We start from the raw sequence: 23,522 nt of genomic DNA, 5'->3' as shown, positions 1-23,522 counted from the left end.
CTGAAAATAAAGTTTTTAATGTTTATTTATTAGTGCCACAAGTAGGCTTACATTAACACTGCAATGAAGTTACTGTGAAAATCCCCTAGTCGCCACACTCCGGCGCCTGTTCAGGCGCACTGAGGGAGAATTTAGCAAGGCCAATACACCTAACCAGCACGTCTTTCGGACTGCGGGAGGAAACCGGAGCACCCGGAAGAAACCCACACAGATACGGGGAGAATGTGCAGACTCCGCACGCACAGTGACCAAGCTGGGAATTGAAACCGGGTCCTTGGTGCTGTGAGGCGGCAGTGCTAACCATTTCTCACCATGCAATCATAACACAAATTGTCCTTTCAAATTAATCATGTAAATATTTGAATTAGTGGGTTATGAAAAGATGAATTGAAATGCTTCCAGAAACAATGAACTGAACCTCTGATTCATTTCCCCATGAATCCAGAGATTATATTTATTACTCTTGTTCCATATTTCATCAGCCAAGTGCCAGTTATGCTATTTACAACAAAAGATTTGTTTAAATCTTGTTCTTCTTCCCATAACGTTTATTTCCCTCTCCTGAGAGCTCAGGTTCTTGTTGCAGTACAGCTGCAAGGTATCAACAGCCCTCTGGTAACTCTCCCATATGTTTGTTCTTTATGGGTGAGTCTAGGCAGTGAATACTGATTATCTAACTGTGATTGTAGTCACTGACGAGGCCAATTCTAACCATTTAAATGCATCCCTCACTACCCACATCTCCCAATATTATCCAACCCCATTTCCTTCAGCAACCCCACTCCCCGGGGAAAAGAAATCTCCCCTCCAAACCGCTCACAGTCACATTCTCAAGCTGTCAGTTCCCTTGCCTTTTTTTCTTTCCTGTATTAAAGGTCGAGAGAACCCAGATGTTCTTTGTAATGGACAAGTTACCCAGGGTGAAATGACAGGAAAGGTGGTGAAATTTAACTCCCATCTGGTGATGAGTAGCATGTTGCACCACAACCAGGATGGGGAGTTTATATAATGTTGATCAATCCCTTATCCTGAGACTATGCCCCAAGTTGTAGTTTCCCTATCCAAGGGACTTACCCATGAAAGTCCCTTCGTAATCTTGTGTGCTTCTACAAGGTCATGCCTCTTTTTTCTAAACTCCAGAGAGTATTAGGCTCATTTTACTCAACTTCCCATCAAGAGAGGACAACCCTCTCATCTCTGGGACTATCTAGTGAACCTTCTCTGCACTATTTCTAATGCCAGCAAATCCTTCGGCAATCCAGATCATAGGGTACTCCAGCTGCCTCCAACCTCTGCACTCCTGCACTTGCTAGCAATGTAAGAAGTTTAACAACACCAGGTTAAAGTCCAACAGGTTTATTTGGTAGCAAAAGCCACAAGCTTTCGGAGCCTTAAGGCTCCGAAAGCTTGTGGCTTTTGCTGCCAAATAAACCTGTTGGACTTTAACCTGGTGTTGTTAAACTTCTTACTGTGTTTACCCCAGTCCAACGCCGGCATCTCCACACCTTGCTAGCAATGGTCAAGGGATGTCGATCAAGAGCAGGAACAACCCCTGTGTGACTGCCCCTCGCCAGTGTACAGATTTAATCTCCTTACTTAAGGTGAGAAATAATTGCACTGGGGACAGTTCAGAGAAGGCTCACTAGGCTTGATTCCAGGGATGAAGGGTTGTCCTAGGAGGAAAGGTTGAGCAGGTTGGACCCATACTCAGTGAATATTAGAAGAATAAGATATTGGCCAGAATTGTATTGCCCCACCTGCCACGGGAATCGGAGCGGGCGAGGGGCGGAGCATGGGAAGGTCCGTTGACCTTGGGCAGGATTTTACGGTTTCGGGACGAGCAAGGCCATAAAATCTTGCCCATTATCTTTTTCGATACACAAGATTCTGAGGAGGCTTGACAAAGTAAAATCTGAGAGGCTGTTTCCCAGGGAATCCAGGACTCGGGGGTACTGTTTGAAAATAAGGGGTCTCCCATTTAAGAAAGAGATGAGCAATGGGCTCAGCTCAGCAAGATGGACTGAGATGAGTCAGCAATGGGCGTTGCGTCATTGAATATACTCAAGGCCGAGTTGGAAGAGTTTTGATGGACAATCTTGCCCTTAAAGGGCACAATGAGGGAGTCAAGGGTAATGGGGGAGGCAGGGAAGTGGAGTTAAGGCCACAAGCAGATCAGCCATGATTTTATTGGCTATTGGCTACTCCAGAGAGTATTGGCTCATTTTACTCAACTTCCCATCAAGAGAGGACAACCCTCTCATCTCAGGGACTATCTAGTGAACCTTCTCTGCACTATTTCTAATGCCAGTAAATCCTTGGGCAATCCAGATCATAGGGTACTCCAGCTGCCTCCAACCTCTGCACTCCTGCACTTGCTAGCAATGTAAGAAGTTTAACAACACCAGGGTAAAGTCCAACAGGTTTATTTGGTAGCAAATACCATAAGCTTTCGGAGCACCGCTCCTTCGTCAGATGGAGACACTATGGAGACACTGGAGGAGGAGGAGACAGGCGACCATCTTGTCTGGGAACATGTGCCATAAAGGAACAGGATTTGACTGGCTTCCTGACAAGAGAGACCACTGACTGGAATTGTGAAAAGTGGATCCGAGAGAGAGGGAAAAAATCACAACGTTTAATGAAAATGCAGCCACACAAAGTGTGTATTTGCAGGTAGCTGTCATTCAGTAAAATGGAAATGTCTGAACCAATAACACAACTTCCAAATGTAGATAACTGTAGTCTCTTGTCACCACTGACTTCCCCCTCAGGGTGGAGGGCGCCGGGGGTGGGAGAGGGGGGGGGGGGGGGGGTGGTGGAGATGGCGGGGTGGGGGGGGGGGGCGGTAGGGGGTTGCTAAGTCATGAATCTTCCGGAAACGCCACCACTCTGACATTCATACTTTGTGCTGTCACTTTTTTCAGCCTGACAGACTGAAAACCCCGATGAGAGAGACGGTGTTGAGACTCTCGCTTCAACCTCCCTCTTGGGAGTCTAGGTTCTTCAGCAGCAAATGATAAACACACAGCTTTCAGATACTGATTCAAGTTGTGCAGCACCACTCCCCAGCTCCGAATGCAGAATAAAATCAAACTTCCATCTATTATTAATACTCACTCCTCCAGCCTTGAGCTGCAAAGCTCTGGAGCTGACCAGCATGGGGACAAATGGATGCTGCTCCCAGTTATCACTGACTTGAAGCCTGTAGTTACCAGCTCACCAAATTAACTAATAATTAACCAGCACAATCACGTCTAACATTTTGCTGCTGCTGAACATTGCTGCGTCAAATTGCAATGACAAGTATTCTTCACTTCCCTTTAATGTTTGTGAGGTAAAGTACCTTTTGAGCAAAGTTGCCCTGATAATGAGCCAAGAGTTTATCAGCATTTTGCAGCAAATGACACCGTTTTTAGTCCTGATGCTCTTACCTTGCCCACACAGGATGGTCCAGTATCAAGTCTCTGCCCAGAGCCTCCTCTGTCCCCAGATCTCTGCCTCCACAGCTGATTCCCTCTTCCAAGAGTTCTTATATTGTGAGAATGCACACAGCTGTGAGCATGCTCACTGACTGACAGATCCCTGCTGATCACCACCGGAAACCCTGTGCCTCACTTAGCCAGTGCTCCAGCTTGTTTGGAAAATTGTTAGGAATTCTTGCAGATGGAAAGGGAGCAAGTAGTTTTGCTTTCTGTAACACTGAAGATTCAAACAGTCTGGACATCAGATTAGGAAAAAAATTAATTGAAGCGAAAGGATTACAGCTAACGCTGTGTGTGTGTGTGTGTCATTTTATTAATTCTTGGAATGTGGCTTGTTGGCTAGGCCAGCATTTATTGCCCTATTCCCAATTGCCCTCGAGAAGGGGGTGGTGAGCAGCCTTCCCAAACGGCTGCAGCCCATCTGCTGTAGGTATCACCCAAAGTGCTGATGGAAAGAGAGCTCCAGTTTCTTGACGAAGCAACAGTGAAGGAACAGTGGTTATTGCTCCGAGTCAGAATCAACTTGCAGGTGGTAGTGTTCCCATGTGTCTGCTGTCCTTGTCCTTCTAGATGGTCAAGGTTGTGGATTTGTGTTGGGGTAGAGAAGGGTTTACGTAGCTTAGAATGGCATAAGACAAAGTCCGCAGTTAGGGAGCCACTTTATAAGAAAATCTTGTACTTCATGCATATTAAAGGGGTCATCCTACCCATTCCCCCACAATGCATGAGATACAAGTACAGAGAAATGAAAATATCTAGTTGCTGTGGGAAGAGGATTTATTGGCTCGTGTCCCTGGGGACTGCAGTTGACCCTTTGTTTTTTTTATCCCCTTGAACATGCAATGTGGAGACACTTTAGATACAGACACTCTAAAGCCCTGTACAGTTTTAGGTTTTTTCTTTAAGTTTTATTTGTATATGTCACAAGTAGGCTTACATTAACACTGCAATGAAGTTACTGTGAAAATCCCCGAGTCGCCACACTCCGGTGCCTGTTCGGGTACACTGAGGGAGAATTTAGCATGGCCAATGCACCTAACCAGCGGGTCTATCGGACTGTGGGAGGAAACCGGAGCACCCGGAGGAAACTGACGCAGACACAGGGAGAACGTGCAGACTCCACACAGACAGTGAGCCAAACCGGGAATCAAAAGATACGGGGAGCGGCTCCCCCATCCCGTTGCGCGAAGGAATCAGCACAGTGGGCTGGGAAATTTAAGCGATGCTTGATCCGCGGGATCCACGCTGGACATCCTGCCCCGAGCGCATCTCCCAGCACCGGATTTCCGGCACTCTCAGCTCCACACTGGAAACAGGCACGGAGCTGCATTATACATGCAGGGGGCAATTTAAATATATTTTGAATATCATTAGCGGATCCGGGACTGAAGTCTCCGTGCCCACTAGCCTCTCCCCCACCCCCCCTCACACCCCGCCAGGAGTGTTTCACTCCAGCGGGGTTTACAGTAGCTCCCCACTTGTGGGGGGTGCCCCAAGCATTGGCAGCGCCAGCCTGGGTCCCTGACACTGTCCAAGGGGCAAAGTGCCAATGCCCAGGGGCATCTTGGCACTGCCTGCCAGGCATAGGGCACTGCCAAGGAGACAGGGCCTGATGGGGCAATCGGTGGGGTTGGGGGGTTCCGCTGCTTCTCTGCAGGCAGGTGGGGGAGGGAGGGAGACCAGCAATCAGGGATGGCCATGCGGTGGCGGGGGGGGGGGCAGTTGGCACTATGAGTGGGAGGGTGCTGGAGATTGGGGCGGACATGTTTGGGAGGGGGGGGGCTGCGATCGTGGGGAGCTGAGAGAGCTGGTGTTGCAGGGATCGCAGGGCTGGTTGGTGTTCAAACTGGCCTCCAATCGGAAGGCCAGCAGACAGGGGCCACTGTGCATGCACAGATCTCAGTGCGGACAGACCGGCGCGTGCTCAGCGCCCCGCTCAGCGCTATGCTGCCGGCCTCTCCAGCGGGAATAGGCCCACTGATTTTTTATGTGATTCACACTGAGGCACTCTGCAGTGCACAGAGTGTTGGAGCTTCTTCTCTGAACTCCCACTGAAAAAAACCAGTGTGATGTATCCCAGTTTTCACGCAAATCCGACACTCAGAATTTATTTGGGAGAATCCTGGCCTTGGACTGGCATTTTGTTCCAATCTTGCCCAATTTCTGCTTATTTGGGCTGCTTCATAAAGGGATGGCTTATAAAAAGCTCAGAAAAAGGAGGTTCAAAATGACAGGTAGAAGAACAAAGGAGTACAGTTATGGACCATTGAAGAAATGCATGGTAATGTGAAGACAGTATAAAAATGCAGAGTAACCAAGGAACAAAGTTGCGAGAATGTGAAACAACAATAGAACTAATTATATTCGGGAATGACTATGTGGAGCTGTGGAAAAGCTGATAAGTCTGAGGGAAGGTAGCAAAGGACAACAACCAAAGAACATGGGAGGAAAACCTGTCTACGTATTCATTGCAGTATATATGTGCTAGATAAACAAATCAAGTCGATTGAAGGCACATTTAAGTTAGGCATTAACTCCAGATATGCTATCATCATAGAGGAACAAGCACTTCATAGGAACAGGAAAAAGGCAATTAGTCTTTTCTGCTTTTTCCATCATTCAATAAGATCGTGGCTGAACCATGTCCTAATTCTACATCCTTACCTTCTCACACTACCAGAAGGATGTGGATGCTTTGAAGAGGGTACAAAATTTACCAGGATGTTGCCTGGTCTGGAGGGTATTAGCTATGAGGAGAGGTTGGATAAACTCAGTTTGTTCTCATTGGAACGTCAGAGGTTGAAGGGTGACCAGATTGAGGTCTACAAGATTATGAGTGGCATGGACAGAGTGGATAGTCAGGTGTTCTTTCCTAGGATAAAAAAGTCAAGTACTCGGGGACATAGGTTTAAGGTGCATGGGGAAAAGTTTAGAGATGTGCGAGGCAAGTTTTTTTACACAGAGGTTGGTGAATGTCTGGAACGCGCTGCTGGGGAGGTGGTGGGAGCAGGTACAATACTGGCATTTAAGGGGCAACTAGACGAATACATGAATACGATGGGAATGGAAGGTTTACGGACTCTAAGTGCATACGGTTTTAGTTTAGGCAGGTATCATGATCAGCGTAGCTTGGAGGGCCAAAGGGCCTATTACTGTGCTATACTTTTCTTTGTTCTTATCCCTTCAAACCTTTGGATATCAAAAATTTTTCAACTTCAGATGCGTTGTGTTTTTGAATGTTCCTCCTGAAAGGCCTGTCACTATTCACTCATTATCTCATCTCAGGTCCGATGCGAAGCATAATCATACTTCGGAGTGCTTAAGTTAGTCTATCAGTGGAACAATTCTATATTTTCAGGCACAGCTCTCTCTCCAAAGTACTTGATTCCCATTAAAAAATATTTTGTAAGGCTATTAAAATTACCTATTCAAAGATAGTGTCCCCAAGTGAGTCAGAACCCTTGCATAGCAACAATAGTATCCATGCATACGACATTTATTATTTGGGTGCTGTGATGAAGTCTGCAAATGATACGCATATAGTCTTTATTTTATGTTTCAGGAGAATATTTTAAAATTAAGCTTTTTCCTACAGGTAGTCAGTATGTTTGGAAGGAATACAGCTCAGATGCTGGGAGAATAGGAAAGTTACTTATTTCAACCTTGCAAGCGGTTATGTTAAGTAGTTAATGGGCTTTTGTTTATTTAGGTTCCTCTGGGATTTCAGATTAGAGTGATTGACAGGGTCATGTGATGTTGTGTTTATGTACAGTCCTGGATCTGTAGCAGCAAAAACAGGTTTTTGCAGAAAGGAATTGGCTGTTCTGATCAAAGTTGGGAGTTTTACAGGCTTCTGAAAGCTCTATATATCTCTGAAAACTCCAAGTTGATCTACGCTCATGAAAGCAAATATATTTGTGATTACTAACTATATTCAAAGTGGGTTTTAAGTCTGAAAGAAGAATGTTGCTTATTTGGAACTGAAGTAGTTATAAGTTAGAAATTAGAGTTGTTTCTTTTCATGCTTAAAGATTGTTAAACTTTTAAGAGTTAAGCTGCTTCACAAGAGTTATACTTAAACTGTGTTATGAATAAAGCTTGATTTGAAAAAATGATCCCTAATTTGTCAGTGGAATTACTCCTGGAGTGAAGCATCTCTTCCTCGCATTTATACCAAAATAGAAAAATTGTTGGGGTCTAGCCTGGCTTCATAATATACCTTGGGGTTCTGGTCCAGGAGCCTAATATACAGAGACATGTTTAGCACATTCTCTTAAACTTCCTACATAGGCAACCTCAAATGGTCTAATATTTGTAGAGACTCCCTGAGTTATAATAAACAATCCGAATTTGTCAAAAGCTTCCTTGTTGACATTCAAGAGGCTTTTTTTCCTACATTTTATAGTGGAAATTTGGAATGTTGTTCCTCTAAAGGCTGTAGACACTGGAACAGATTGCTGTTAGTAAGGGCTTCAAGGGAAATGGATCAAAGAGAGTCAAATTGAGCTGACTGAATGAGTTTGAAGGGCTAAATGTTCCACTAATATATGCAAATGATTTACTTTCCAGGGCATTATCAGGGGAGAAAGCTACTTTCAAACAGAGCAACTGATCGTATTGGAATTGAGTTAGGCGTTGGGGAGAGTAAGTTTACTGTCATGTAAGACATGGAGGATTTAAAAATGTACAACAAATTATTTAGAAAGCAGTGACTCCTGGGTGGTAGAAAATGAGTGAAGACAGCTGCTGGCGCCTGTGGTGTAATGAGGTAGAAATTAGATTGATTATATTCATTTCTCTCCTCTCCTGAAGACATCAAGTTGTATCGCAGCAATGAGTCAATGAGTACCAGCAGGTACATTGATGAATGTTGGCAGTGTGCTTAGCTATGGAGCCCCAATTCTGTGCTGTGCACAGTTCACATTCACACTCTCAGCAAACAGCACTAGATGGCAATCAGGTGCAGAGATTTTCTCTACCACGGATGCGTGTGTGGATCAGGTCTTGCATGTCTGTATGAATCAGTTCCATACCGCATATTTATTCATTAATCTCAGAAAATGATTTCTAAAAACTTATTTATCAGAACCTTGAAAATGTTTGTCACTGTCCCTGTGGAACTTCAGAATCCCTACAGTGCAGGAGGAGGCCATTTGGCCCATCGAGCCTGCACTGACAACAATCCCACCCAGGCCCTATCCCTGTAATCCTACCTATTTACCCTGCTAATCCCCCTGACACTAAGGGGCAGTTTAGCACGTCCAATCAACCTAACCCGAAATCTTTGGACATCTTTTAAAAACCTGATGCAGAAATACAGCGGAGTGACGGATAAGTCAGTGCACGTCTCGATTTACCTAGAATTGAAAGGAAATTTATTTTCCCCTCAACTGAGTCCAGGAAATTATTTACTTGATGACATTCCTCGGACAGATCTCAAGAACCCAACATATTCTCAGGCCTAGGACTGTCAAAGGATTCCCCTCACATGCATCATCATTGTATTTATCCCGAGAAGATCCTTCAGTTGAGGAATGTAAAACCAGTGGTTAGGGAATGCTAAATTTTGCTTTCCAAAGCTGAGGAGGAGGATTAATCGAGTAGGTAAGCAGTTTTACGCTAGGCTCTGGGAGAGAACGAGGAAGAGCCTGGAATATAACAATGAGTAGAAGGAAGATGTTATTCCTTTGAAGGAACAATGCAGATTGAAATGTTTCAGCAGCTGGAGGGGCATTCCCTGTGTGCTGGAAGCAAACGGCAATTTCATGCCAACCCAAACTCAAACTTGTGACTATTCATGAGAGTTTTACAGGATAACTCGATGTGCACATGTATCACAGTATCAGCCCCCGCTTCCTGGACAGCAACTCCAGGAGCAACAAGGGAGAGAACAAATGAAAAACTGATACGCAGCTTATATAAAATGACTTTATTTCTAATTTCGATCTGATACATTACAAATACATTTATACTCTGATATCAGCTTATGGAGCTTTACAATCACAGCATGACTAGCAAAAAAAAAAAGAGATTGACTACCACCCATATATACTTTTATAAATATAGGAAAATCATTTACGGTGTCTGTACATAAACTAGACATCTGAATGGTGTGTACTTTGACAAAATGTGAAATTATTGGATGGATAATAAAAAGCAGATGTCACTTATAGTCATTGCACCCTTATTCTGATCGTCTACAATGGGTTATTCAATTTGTGATTCTGCAGGTGAACAATCAGCCCATGTAATAATCTGAAGCATTAGAGCGATTCAATTCACATTAAAAGGCCAACATCCAGAACTTTCTAAAATTAATCCCCCCTCCACCCCCCTCCCCCCAAGCTTCTTTTTATATTATCTATTGAGTTTAAGTGTTGTGAAGTTGAAAGCTCATTAAGAAAATCAGCTCCAGATAAACACATTCATGAACCATGTGCAGAACTCCAAATTAATGAAGACTCCCTAATTAATGCTCAGCTATAAAACATGAAGTCGCTATGTAATGGTGGCATGCGTTAGAGCGCCAACATGGAGCAGCCGGGCAATGTGGGTTCATTCCCAGGCCAGGACTTCCTCATGTCTGGCATGTTAGCACAAGGAGAACCGAGCAGAGGCCAGAATCCTCCACATAGCTGGAGGTGAGGAAGCAACAGGCATACCGAGGAAAGATACTCATTGCTGGGGTGCTCTCACATGGCTTCTCGCAGCTTGGCTAATGGTAGAGGCCTGGGAGCGGGTCACAAAGCCCCCCACCCCCTCAGGCTATTCAGTCACAGGTGGTGAGGAACTTGGAAGGGCAGGAGGAAATAAAGGATCGATAATGACACAAAAATCACAAAGTCCTGATTCAAGCATAAAACCCTCCAAACAACTCCAGTCAATAGAATACAGCGTCACATTTTAGACATCCAAATAGTTTCACATAAACCGTTTTAGGGAAAATTGACTCCGTCGAGTTTACTGCAAATGCTAATATTTTAGATTCCTATTTCAAAACTCTTTTGATATCCTCAGCGTATTTAGTTGCAGACTGATACAGCAGCCTCACAGGATGATGATCCGGGTCACAGGCGTCACTGCGGGGGGCAAGCTACCTGCAGAATGCGGCCAGCAGAGGGCAGGATGGGTGGGACAGAGCTCATGTATCCTGTCAATTTAACAATAGATTTGGCACGTAGACTAAAATACTAGTACTATGGTTCAAAAGTATCGTTTGCACGTTGGAAAATTCTGCTTGCACACCACTCTCTGGAGACACTACTCAGTCATGTGTTTGAGCCTGTTCCTGGTGTGTTTTTTTAGCCCAGGCCAAACAATGGTTCCTGTAGCGGTTTATAGACAGTTAGACTCCTGGCACTATTATAGTGGACATAGCAGTTTTCTCATTTCCCATTTAATCCTTTCCCGCATAGAAGTCCAAATGCAAGAAATTTCAAGGAATCACCTGCTCCCTTAAGGTTACTTGAGCTATGTCAGATTTAACACGGTGGTCTAATCAAGTAGCTTACCCTCTTCCATTTTTCCCCATTCACCCCCAAAACCTTAAATCTGCTTCAGCAGCTTGTGCAGAGTCACACTAGACTCCGAACATTAACTGTTTCTCTCTCCACACATATTGTGCTTGGGATTTGGCTTATTGGCAGACTGTCCTACACATGTATATGGTTCTAGAACAAAATTCTATTTAGGAGGGAGCAGCAGAGAAAGAGGGGAAGGTAGCATCATCTGTGCCCAAACATGGTTACAGGAGACCCAGGAGAGTTTTGGTCAGGAATGCACAGGCTTGCTTATTCGTAACTTTTGATAGAGGTCGGTGTTGCCAGGAATAGACGTGCAGAGGTTGAGGGTTTTGGTCCACTCCTCTCTATTGATTTCAACTGCATTTGGCTCGAAAAGGTCCTTCTTGCCCTGGTTTCCATCCCTCACCTCTCCTTAAATGGGACAAAAGGATTTTTTTTCTCTTGTAACTGAACTGCACCTTGAGCTCTGGTGGGTGTTTTAAACGACTCCAGTGCCATAAGCTACCAGAGTGTGGCAACCTTGCCTTTCCCAAACCCTAAGAGAAAATGCTGGAAAATCTCAGCAGGTCTGGCAGCATCGGTAAGGAGAGGAAAGAGCTGACGTTTTGAGTCCAGATGACCCTTTGTCAAAGCTGCCTTTCCCAAGTTTCAAGAAACTACCAAGCAAAGTTGTGCTGTGCTCAGGGAATTTAGTTTCCAAAGTATCTTTATCCTTAATCCATTATCTCCTTGAACATTAGAAATTCAACATTCTGTTGAACATGTTAATTTGTGCCCCACGGAGGGTTTAAAAGTAGAGTTTCATATAAAAGTGCACAGAACATAACATCTAAATTTACATACAACATGTTTAAACCAAAATAGTACACAAGTCTTTTCATGACTCAACTATCTTATGTGGAACGTGCACATGTTGTTACCCATATCAAATGGAGAGAAAGTCAGGTTAACAGAGATGTGTGTGGATGGGGCAGGGCGGCAGGTTTGGCGGTGGGAACATCTAGGCAGGCATCGAATTTTACAGGCATGGCAGAGGAAGATCACTTGTTTCTGGCTCAAAATCTTTTACAGGAGATTGGCACACCCTTGACTATCCCAGACCTACAACTCGTCTTACTCTGAATACTGAAAGAGCGAACTGTTACAGACCAAAGACAGTCAAATTGGTCATCTATAGCTGTTGCTTTGAGGGATATAAATGGAACCGTAAACGCTCTATCTGAATGTCCAGTTGCCTAGTGAGCAGGTCCTACATTCAGAGCTCAACTGGACTGAGACTGCTGAATTCTCTCATTATTACCCGGGAGAACAATCTTGTTGGCACAGAATAAAAATGAATTTAAAAATGCCTGATGTGAAACAACAAACACTGTGTGGGATAGCACACATCTAATCTCCAACACAGTATCAACCTAACAGCGAGGCTATGGCCAGTGAATCTTTTTCTTACAAAGACACGGGTTTAAAGTTTTTAAAAAGCCTCAATACTTTCAGCAACTTAACAGGGAGGAGGAGGAAAGAGAGGGGAAAATCCCGTGTGCAAATTCCAACAGTCCCTTTTTTTTTTAAGCTGTTAATAAAAAACAAGGAAAGGCAAATGTACAACACATAACACTCTCATGGTCTACGTCAATGTTACGGGACTTGTTGCTAAAAGCAAACTATTCTTTCAAGATCCACATTAATGTATGATTTTCTACTCAACCTCACTGGGGTTTTTTTTTTAAAACTATTCTGCATTTAAACAAAGAGAATTAAAATGAGTTCAAGTATGTGAAGTAAAATTGACTGCGGAGAGGCTGTGACTGTAAAAGAAGGCACTTGGGTTTCACGTCAGTAAAACACTGAAAAGCAAATGATATAAGGTGTGGGTGATGCTTCATTTTCTAACAGAGGATGTTGTTTGCCGACTAATGACGATGGTTACCGTTCACTTTTAGTGTTTAGATTGGGGAGGGGTGGGAAAGAGGAAAAGAAGTTCCACAATACTCTGGACTAAGCCTTCGACGGTCATTTTACATCCCACTCACACCTGACGTGTTTTCATTTTGCCTCGGATTTTCACAGCCACCTCACTTGTTCCTGAAGGAGGAATAAAAAAAATCAATTAAAAATAATTTTTAAACAAAGCTCTGCATGTGTTAGAAGCATGGGGAGCCAATTTCACTTAAGCATTTACCCGATAACGGAATACAATTGAAGAGAGAGAAAAGTTGTGTTTCAATTTGTGGCCATTGTATTCAAACAACAGATTCTGGTTAATCGACATTGCAGCAGATGACTGAATCAATACTGACTCGTGATACTTGGATTCATCGAAAAAGTGCTTATTATGCATTTAACAAAAGAAAGGTGGATTCTTTGAGAACAAACTTTGTGTTTATTCATTCCTGGGTTGTGTGCATCACCAGCCATCCAGCATTAATTGACCATCTTGGATTGCCCTCAAGAAAGTGATGGTGAGTCATGTCCTTGAAACATGGGAGTGTCTTGTCAGAGGATAGTTAAAAGTCAACCACATTGCTGTGGGCCTGGAGACACATATAGACCATACAATGATGTTAGATTTCCTTCCCTAAAGGACGTTAGCGAACCAGCTAAGTCATTCCATATTCACTATTATTGATCCTTGTTGCAGATTTTATTGAAATACTGAAATGAAATTTACGGTAAAAAGTAAAAGTTTATTTATTAGTCACAAATAAGGCTTACATTAACACTGCAGTGAAGTTACTGTGAAATTCGCCGCATTCCGGCACCTGTTCGGATCAATGCACCCAAACCAGCACATCTTTCAGTTTGTGGGAGGAAACCGGAGCACCCAGAGGAAACCCACGCGGACATGGGGAGAACGTGCAAACTCCACACAGACCCAAGCTGGGAATCGAACCCAGGTCCCTAGCGCTGAGAGGCAGCAGTGCTAACCACTGTGCCACCCACCGTGGTGGAAAATGAACATGTCTCAGGATCATTAGAGCAGCGCTCCGAAAGCTAGTGGCGTTTGCTACCAAATAAACCTGTTGGACTTTAACCTGGTGTTGTTAGACTCCTTACTCAGGATCATTAGTCCAGGCCTCTGGATTACTAAACCAGTAACGTAACCTCGATTTTAAACACACTCCTATAGTGTTGTCAGGGTCAGTTTTTGGGATCTGGGGTTCTAATTGTCTAACCCACACTGTCGTTAGCATCTTTAGAAAACAAAATCATAACTTGTGAAATTGCTGAGAAGAGTCATCCCTGTGGCTGGAAAATACGGAGAGATTGTAATGAGGCACTGCACCAAAGTTGGACCAGAGCTCTGCTTCGTTCCTACAAATTGCCCTTCTTCGCTGGTTACTGGAGAGACACAAGAGCAGCCAAGCTCGATCACCCTAAACCAACAGCTGTGATCATAAGCATAAGAGGAAATTCCAACTTCCAAGCTTCAAAACATACCAGTAACAATGTAAACTTCACTGTGCTAGTATACAGATAAAATAAACCATGATTTACAAATCATGTGTGATTCTCTGCTGGTTATATAAGTGGCCTGATACTCAACCCTATAGAACAGAAGGACAACCAGGTTTAGTTTTTAACCATGTTAAGGATACAATATTTTATACGGTGATGTCGTCTTGGGGCAGTCTCTTTAATGCAAGGTTAAACAGGTGAATGAAGGTGGCGATGAGGTCGGCTTTAGATTCTGTCCAACAAGAAGCCTGGGTAGTTTGGTTACCGTGAGGACAGAGGGGTTCAGGTTGAGACTTACTGGGAGCAAAGTGTAAAAAGACTTCCAGTCTGGAAGGTTTTAGACCTTAGGAAAGGAGAGATGGAGAAAGGTCTCACAGAAAGAGACTAGAATGCTGATGTGGTCAGCAGAGAGAAGCTGCTGAGAATTCTCACCAGTTACCTGGGTAGAATGTGGGAAGAAGGACGGATCTCTGGTTGAAGACACATCCTGTAGCAATCCAAAAATGTCTGGGAGAATTGCTCTGCCAAGGCCGAGGGGAAATAAAATCTCCAGGGTAAATCTTATCCCGGTAATCAGTTTGGAAATAGAGGGAACCGCTTTGTGACGGTCACTCAACTTTACGACTTGGTAAATGGGGAGACATTGGAAGCTGGGAGTGGCTTTGGATTGTTTACTATAAATACTGTAACGCTGTGGTGGGCATGTTTGTTATAATATATATGTATGCAGCAAAGGTTATCAGCTGCATTAAAACATTAATAAAGATCAACTTTGTGTGGTTTAGAGTATTAGTTACTCACTAGATGTTTAGTTGATGGATACAGTAAAAGTCTTAAAACTTGAAAATCTTTGTATAATCCATTTAAATTAGTCACTGGGAATTGAATTCTATTTTTTTTAAAGCTATCAGTTTCGACGGGGTTTGTAACTGTCAAATGAGCTGCTCTCAGCTACACAGCGAATACAGCTGTATAACTGATCCACGGCTCAGACAGGGAGTAAACAGACAAGGCTCCTGCTCCATATCAGTTTTCAATTACATTTTTTAAGCAAATGCTCACATGTTCGGAAGAGCACAGGATTAGGGTTAGGTTTGATGTCCCACACGATGGGAGGTGATTAGTGGCTCTTGCTGCCTGAGGATCTGTAGCCCAGTCAGGAGTCAGTATCTTCTGAAGAAAGGAAGCATTTTTACATTGCAAAAGTCGAAGGTTTCATACGCTGTTGTATCCTCTATCCCACCTTAGGGACACCTGCTCAGGAGGTTTGAAAGGCAAGTGAATAAGCATCATTTTATTCAACAGGGGAGATAAGAAGTATAAATCTTACCTTTTGTATTCTGTTTGAAACCCTGGCATCATCTCATCTATGGCCCTTTTGCGCCTGCATCAAGCCAACGTTTTCATAGATACGGCCACCCTCGTCTTTCATCCTGCACCAGAAGACAGTGTTGAGTAAAATGTGTTCACCACTGAGTGTGTACACATCACTATCATAACTAGTCCCTGGGTCTTCGTTGATCCATCTTACCATCCATCTCCCTCTAAACACATGATTCTTTGTACCCCAACTGTTTTTCTCTCAAACTCCATACCCCAACACTAAACTAATAATTTGTCTCACCTCCAGTTCTGTCTGGGTTTGTAGCAACAGATTGGTTTTTACTTGTGGCTGGTACCTGCACCTGATCCCAGAGAAAATAGCTACATAAACACTAGTAACACAGCATTGCACAGTCGTTATATACAGCAGATATCATCGATAATGTGTGACACCCTTTGGAGCTCATGTGGGGGTGGGGGGAGAGATTTAGTACAGAAAACCATCACAAAAGCAACTAACATTTCACTGCACCACACATTCGGGAATTCTTCATTCAAAATCAGCATGTGGTTATGAACTACAAAGCTAACTCATTACCACCATACCATAAGGCAATCCATTAATGCATTCCTGACCACTGGTATGATAAATATTCATCCGCTACTCCTGTGGTATTAAATGCAATGTCATTTTGCACAGTAATATTGCTAAGTACCATCTTAACAACATTGTGGCACTAAATTATCACAACAATAACACCTGACTTTGTGCAGGTGTTATTAACACAGTTCTCATCACAATAACATTGTTTTAATTCATATATTTTACCAATGCTATAGTTCGGGATTGGTTTTTATTTCTTAACTGCAGCATGTTGCTAAGAAGAGAACACAACCAGGCATCATTTTCAATAATTCCAAGACAAACAGTATTGCAGGATGTTAACAAAATTAAATTATGATCCCAAACATTTCCAGTAAAAAAGCATTCCAATTTCACTCCCAATATTTTCCCTAAATTGATCGTTGAGAGATTAATTCAGCGAATGCCTTTGACACCATAATTCGATACTTTTCCCCAGCTCACCTCACTGAGAGTCTAATCAGCAGGAGAGCGCTGTTCCTATGATGGGAATTTTTCAACTCATGAGAACTCCCATTACGAGCAATGGAATTAGTGCGCTCCCTGTGGAATCACAGGACCATTTACATGTTTGAACCAAATACAAATAATCACCCTTCACCCACACACTACAGAAAATCAACCTAAGTAAGGCATTTAAAACCAAGTACAGATAGGAGTCCTAGAGTAATCAGATAAAAGCTGTCTCACCCAAGTGATACAGTACTCTAGTGATATTTATTTAAGAGTCCCAATAAATTACATGCACTGTAGCATCATTACTCACCCCCAACGCCAAGTCTCCTTTCAGCGCAGGTAAAGATTTTAAAGCTTAAACAAACCTAAAATCAATGACTGTTTTGACACTCCAAGGATATAAAAGGGTCAAAATTTGCTGTTAACAGGGCATCTGGTGGCATCTGCCATTCGTGAGAGTTGCCCCAGCACCTTTCAGCTCTGAATAGTTTTGCCCAGAAGGTTGCTGGAAATATGAGCTGACAACGGCGCAGCAAAAGAAACAGGGAATCTGGAACTTCAATCAACAGGGTATCTCCTTAACCACGAATTGAGAAGTAAACACAAAAGGAACTGAGGAGGAGGATGAATTAAAGGGGGTGAATTCAACAGTTACAGAAAGAGAAAAATGGAGAGAAAGTAAGATTGGATTGAAAGAAAAACAATAAAGGGGAAAAAAAGACATTTTTATAATCTTCCCCAAAAATTAAAAACCTGATAGAATGATACTCCACACTTGCAATAGTTTATTTTTAGCACTGGCAGCCAATAACACTTATCACATCATTAAAAAGGATAATTACACTTAATTAGACTTAACTTTCTGCTGCAAGTTTAATGGGCAAATAAAACAAGTTGTCGATAAAATTGACAAGGTTGAGAACACGAAGCTGCTTTTGCAAAGCTAACAGTCATGTGGTACAACTCTGCAGCAACTTTTAGATATTTACATTTGATCCTGTGTCTGCCTGAAATTGCTATACATTTGCCCATATATAACAGTGAGAGGCCATTACTCTTGCTGTTATTTCAACAGAAAACTCTGGATCAATATATTTCATTGTGATTTGATTGGGCATGCGTGTTAGAATCAACAGATCCCCAGTGTTTAATCCCCATTAAATCATGACTGTTACAGTCGGCGATAACCCTGGCTAGGTTCAGGGAAGCATACACACTTCCAGTTTCGAGAAAGGCCAGATACAGATACCAGTACTACGTAGTCTAATGGTGGTGACAATCGTACATTAATAAAGGCAAAATACTGTGGATACTGGAATCTGAAATAACCGAAAATGCTGGAAAATCTCAGCAGGTCTGATGGTAGGAAGCAGAGGGCGATGGTTGAAGGTTGTTTCTCGGACTGGGGACCTGTGACTAGTGGTGTGTTTCAGGGATCTGTGTTGGGTCCGTGGTTATGTTATCATTGTAAATGATTTGGATGTGAATGTACAAGGCATGGTTAGTAAGTTTGCGGATGATACTAAATTAGGAGGTATCGTTGACAGCGAAGAAGGTTATCAAAAATTACAGGGGGGATCTTGATCAGTTAGGGAAGTGGGCCGAGGATTGGCAAATGGATTTCAATACAGATAAGTGTGAGGTGCTGCACTTTGGCAAGTCAAATCAGGGTAGGACTTGTACAGTGGAAGGGAGGGCCCTGAGGAGTGTTGAGGAACAGAGAGATCTAGGAGTACAAATACATACTTCATTGAACGCAGGTGGACAGAGTGGTGAAGAAGGCATTTAGCACACTGGCCTTCAGTTAGGGCATTGAGTATAGGAGTTGGGATATTATGTTGCAATTGTATAAGTCATTGATGAGACTGGACTTGGAGTATTGTATACAGTTTTGATCACCCTGTTATAGGAAAGACATTGATAAACTGGAAAGATGATTTACAAGGATGTTGCCAAGACTAGTGGGCCTGAGTAAGAGGGAGCGGTTGGCCAGGGTAGGGCTTTATTCTTTAGAATGTAGGAGAATGAGGGATGACCTTATTTAGGTGTATAAAATCATGAGGGACATAGATAGGGTGAACACACAGTCTTTTTCCAGGGTAGGGAAATTGAAAATTAGAGGCCATAGGTTTAAGTGAGAGGGGAAAGATTTAAAGGAGACCTGAGGGGCAACTTCTTCATGGAGAGTAGAGCATGTATGGAATGAGCTGCCAGAGAAAGTGGTTGAGACAGGCTCAATAGCAACCTTTAAAAAGCATTTAGATAAGCGCATGGATTGGTAAGGATTAGAGGGATATGGGCCAAATGCGGGCAATTGGGACTAGTTGGAAAGGCATCATGGTCAGCATGGACCAATTGGGCCGAAGTGCTGTATTGCTCTATGACTCTAATAGAGCCAACGTTTCGAGTCTGGATGACCCAAAGCCTAAAAATCCTGTCTATGAAGTAAAGCTCCTTCTGTTTTGCCTCAACTTCAGAAGGGGACCTCAATGCACCGCATGATATTACATTTCTCCAACCTTCATTACGGTTTGCGACGTCAAACTCATTTCCCTTTGAACCCCTGCAGCCAGTACAAAAGAGACATTTCCCTCTCATTAGTCTGTGCTGCATTCAAGCAGAGTTAAAATAAACCATCCACTTCAACCACGAGTCAATCTTATATAACCAGTGGGAGCAAAGAGTTAAGACATGCATGAATTACACCCTTACAGCAGGAGTGAGGATATTGTAAAATCATGCAGAATGGATGTACTTACTCTGTACATGCTGGGTTAGGTGTGCAGGGTGGGAAAGGACTTTGATCTCCTCCACACGTCAGGTCCGATAAGGAATATTTGATGTTTGTGTATTCACGGCCTTTTATCTTGCTTTTCTGGAAAAGTCAGGGACCTCATGAGATACGTCTGACGCAAGAATTTGTTCAATACAGGCAGAGTTATTTTGGGAAAGAATTATATCATCATTCTAATCTTTTGCCTTTAATAAAAACAGAACAGGTTTCTCCTCCCCTTACCCACAGATCCAGAGTGTACTCTTTGCTGCACAAATATGTAATGGAGTCCCTCAAATATTCTATATCCGCCTTTGGAACAGCCATTTAGTTTAGCCCCTGTTCCACAATTCAATCAAATCGTGGCTGAGCTGTGATTGAGTCCATATAAACATTCTTAAGACCTTTGGTTAACAAAAGTCTATCCATCTCTGATTGAGAATTAACAATTGGTCCAGCATCAATTGCTGTTTGCGGGAGACAGTTCCAAACCGCGACCACCCCGTGTGTGTTTCCTGGCTTCACTCCTGAATGGTCAGTCTCTAATTTTTAGACCATGCCCCCCATCAGTTCCAGTCTCCCCGACCAGTGGAGATAGTTTTTCTTTATCGTTCTGTTCTTTGTTATATATTGGAAACCAAACTAATCGCCCCTTAACCTTCAAATTCCAGAGAATACTACCTTATTTTATGTAAAATTGTGTAAAAATTGACTAGCGCCAAGGTGGCGCCAGAGCGAGGCGACTTTGTGCGAGCTGTGTCCAACATACCTTCTAATTCTATCTTTTGCACTCGTTCTATGCTTCTAAAACTTCATTCTAACTCTTTTAAACTCGCTAACAATGCTTTTATTCAGACGTTTGAATGGACCTACCTCACTTAAGCTGATCTTTCTCTACACCCTAGCTATGACACTACATTCTGCACTCTGTCCTTTCCTTCTCTATGAACGGTATGCTTGGTCTGTACAGCGCCGCAAGAAACAATACTTTTTACTGTATCCCAATTCATGTGACAATAATAAATCAAATTAAATAACCTCGCCTTGTAATTTAACCCTCCCTTGAAATCCAAATATCAATCTGACAAATCTAGGCCGCATAGTCCCTAAGGCTAATACATACTTCTCTAAGTATGATGCCCAGCACTGCTCACAGCACTCCACGTGTGGCTTAAGACTTTGTATAGCTGTAGCACAACTTCTGCCCCTTATATTCCAGCCCTCTAGCTCTAAAGGCCAGCAGCAATCTGCTGGTCTTCTAAATTATTTTCTGGACCCGTTCATGACCAATATTCTACGTACCTGGACCCACAAATTGCTTTGAATCTACACTGTTTCCAGCTGTCCATTTAGAAATTATCCTGTTCCATCCGTATAGGTCTCAAGTGGATGACTCATTTGCCTCAAATTTCCAGTTTTATCCGTTCATATGATCTATTAATATCTCTTTGCAATGTTACTACTATGCTTCCACCTCTAGTGCTCACAATGCCACCCAGCTTTGTGTCATCACCAAACTTTACTACGTATCCCATTAACCAAACTAGTATCCCTACAGTGCAGGAGGCAACCATTTGGCTCATCAAGCCTGCACCGACCACAATCCCACCCAGTCCCTATCCCCGTAACCCCACAGATTTACCCTACTAATCCCCTTGACACTAAGGGGCAATTTAGCATGGCCAATCCACCTAACCTGCATATCTTTGGACTGAGAGAGGAATCCAGGTCAATGCAGCTCTGGAGTCTTGTCTCTGAAGAGCATTTCTGTGCAGGTACACACTCTACCAGCCTAATACCAGAGCACACTGGATTCACTAAAAAAAAGGCAAACCTTATGGTTTATACCCATTAAAGTTTAGAGAGAACTTCTCTTCTCTGCAGTGGGCCGGATACTATTTTTTCCCCCACTGAAATCTACAGACGGGAAATGGAAAATAAACCCAGCTATTTCCTGTGTGTTGGATATTAGAGATGCATCTTCCTTCTCACGACCTGGATCTCAGTTTAACACAGCCCTCTGTGATGTAGCTATGCCTAACTGAGCCCATTAGTTTGTTTACACCTAAAACAGTAATATATATATATATATATCTCTGAGAATCATAGAATCCCTACCGTTGCTGAAGGGGGCCATTCAGCCCATCGAACCTGCACCGACAACAATTCCACCCAGGCCATATCCCCATAACCTCACGTATCTACCCTGCTAATCCCCCTGACACTAAAGGGGCAATTTAGCATAGCCAATCAACCTAACCCGCACATCTTTGGACTGGGGGAGGAAACCGCAGCACCCGGAGGAAACCCATGCAGACATGGGGGAGAACATGCAGATTCTGCACAGACAGTGACCCAGGCCGGGAATCGAACCCGAGTCCCTGGTGCTTTGAGGCAGCAGTGCTAACCACTGTGCCAATATTAACTGAAGAATGACAGCAAATGTTTCTCAGCTACCCGTAACAGTCAGGATCTCCCTATGAGGACGTATCTAATTTATTTACACATTCTATATGATCAAAACACCTTACCCACTCAATCTCCTTCTCCAAGCACTAGCTGGTAGAAGGGCTCTGCCCCATCGGTGGAAGTCAATTACCTGTCTAAATCTACACAAATTGTAGTCGCAATGAACAACTAGCTATAAACAGGGCAGTGGAAAGACAATTGCTTGTGGAAAAGAACATATTAAATAGTACAAGTGTTAACATTTCTGCTCACTGAATGTGTTGTACCTGCTCCTCCTCGATCCGACGCTGCAGTGTTTCGATATAGTGCTGAACAGCCATGTAAATGAATCTGTACTGAGCCTCTGTCTGAACCATCCCAGAACGCTGCGACCGCACCATCTGGATACTCTTTGGGACATCGATGTCACAATCTACACCTACAGTGCAAAATCCCACATTACACATCATATCCCCACTGAAGGATCTGCGTATCAAGCCACTCCCAAAACCCTAACTCACAAAGTATAATTCAACAGAGCCCAGCACAATACTGACATGAACAAACGTTTCAGATCAGGTCAGAGAGACATGCAGCACGGAAACAGGCCCAACTCGTAGCTGCTGGCCAGGTTTCCTAAACCAAACTGAGAGATACAAAAGGGTCCAGAGGGGCAACTTTTTCCACACAGAGGGTGGTGAGTGTCTGGAACAAGCTGCCAGAGGTAGTAGTGGAGGCGGGTACAATTTTGTCTTTTAAAAAGCATTTAGACAGTTACATAGGTAAGATGGGTATAGAGGGATATGGGCCAAAAGCGGGCAATTGGGACCAGCTTTGGGGTTTAAAAAAAAAGGACAGCATGGACAAGTTGGGCCGAAGGGCCTATTTCCATGCTGTAAACCTCTAATGACTCTATGAACATGCTTAAGAGTTGTGTCACAAACTGCTCCAAATGCTTATACACCAAAGCGTGTTATTTCCCACCACTCACACAGGACAAGAGAAATTTAGAACTGTTTGATTTAAAAGCTGTGGCAGACTGGCCCTGCCTTTGCACTGATGAGGCAGACTACACACAGGAACAGAAAATCAGACTGTGTGTTCAGTCGCTGAAGCTCTTGTCAACTTGGATATCAATTTCATTTCTTACAATTCAAAATGATTGAGTTTCTACAATAGTTGGAAGAGAATCGCTTCTTTTGTGGAAAGATAATTGGCAGAAGGCCGCTGTGAATGGACACCGGGTTTCACACCTACCTTTCTCTCTAATGATATCGATGAGGATGTCGATCACAATAAAAGTCCCCGTGCGCCCAATCCCTGCACTGTTGGTAAAAAGAGATTGGATTTTCAAGATTATAACCCAAGGATTAGTTCCCAAAGTAATGAAGTTACGACTTCAATCAGAGATTAAAATT

The 23,522-nt window shown here is 43.2% G+C and overlaps 1 protein-coding gene across 2 annotated transcripts in view; it reads right to left on the bottom strand.

Annotated features, from left to right (window-relative positions):
- Window positions 1-9,396: 9,396 nt before the first annotated feature.
- ptpn11a (protein tyrosine phosphatase non-receptor type 11a) overlaps window positions 9,397-23,522 on the bottom strand; it is a 65,257-nt gene continuing 51,131 nt past the window's right edge. Inside the window, exons 12-16 of one of the 2 annotated variants that reach the window (XM_078227318.1) lie at window positions 23,362-23,429; window positions 22,392-22,543; window positions 19,643-19,758; window positions 15,792-15,894; window positions 9,397-13,087 (exon numbers count right to left, since the gene is read on the bottom strand). In XM_078227318.1, coding sequence (XP_078083444.1) covers window positions 15,825-15,894; window positions 19,643-19,758; window positions 22,392-22,543; window positions 23,362-23,429 — 406 coding nt within the window. In that variant the 3' untranslated portion in view covers window positions 9,397-13,087; window positions 15,792-15,824. Of the gene's footprint in view, window positions 13,088-15,791; window positions 15,895-19,642; window positions 19,759-22,377; window positions 22,544-23,361; window positions 23,430-23,522 lie in introns of those variants that run through there. The other variant, XR_013499399.1, reaches the window with a different exon arrangement.

Source organism: Mustelus asterias, chromosome 13, assembly GCF_964213995.1.
Source record: "Mustelus asterias chromosome 13, sMusAst1.hap1.1, whole genome shotgun sequence".
In the NCBI taxonomy this organism is placed as follows: domain Eukaryota; kingdom Metazoa; phylum Chordata; class Chondrichthyes; order Carcharhiniformes; family Triakidae; genus Mustelus; species Mustelus asterias.
The sequence above is the reverse complement of the archived record's forward strand: the minus strand, read 5'-3'. Positions and strand labels throughout refer to the sequence as shown.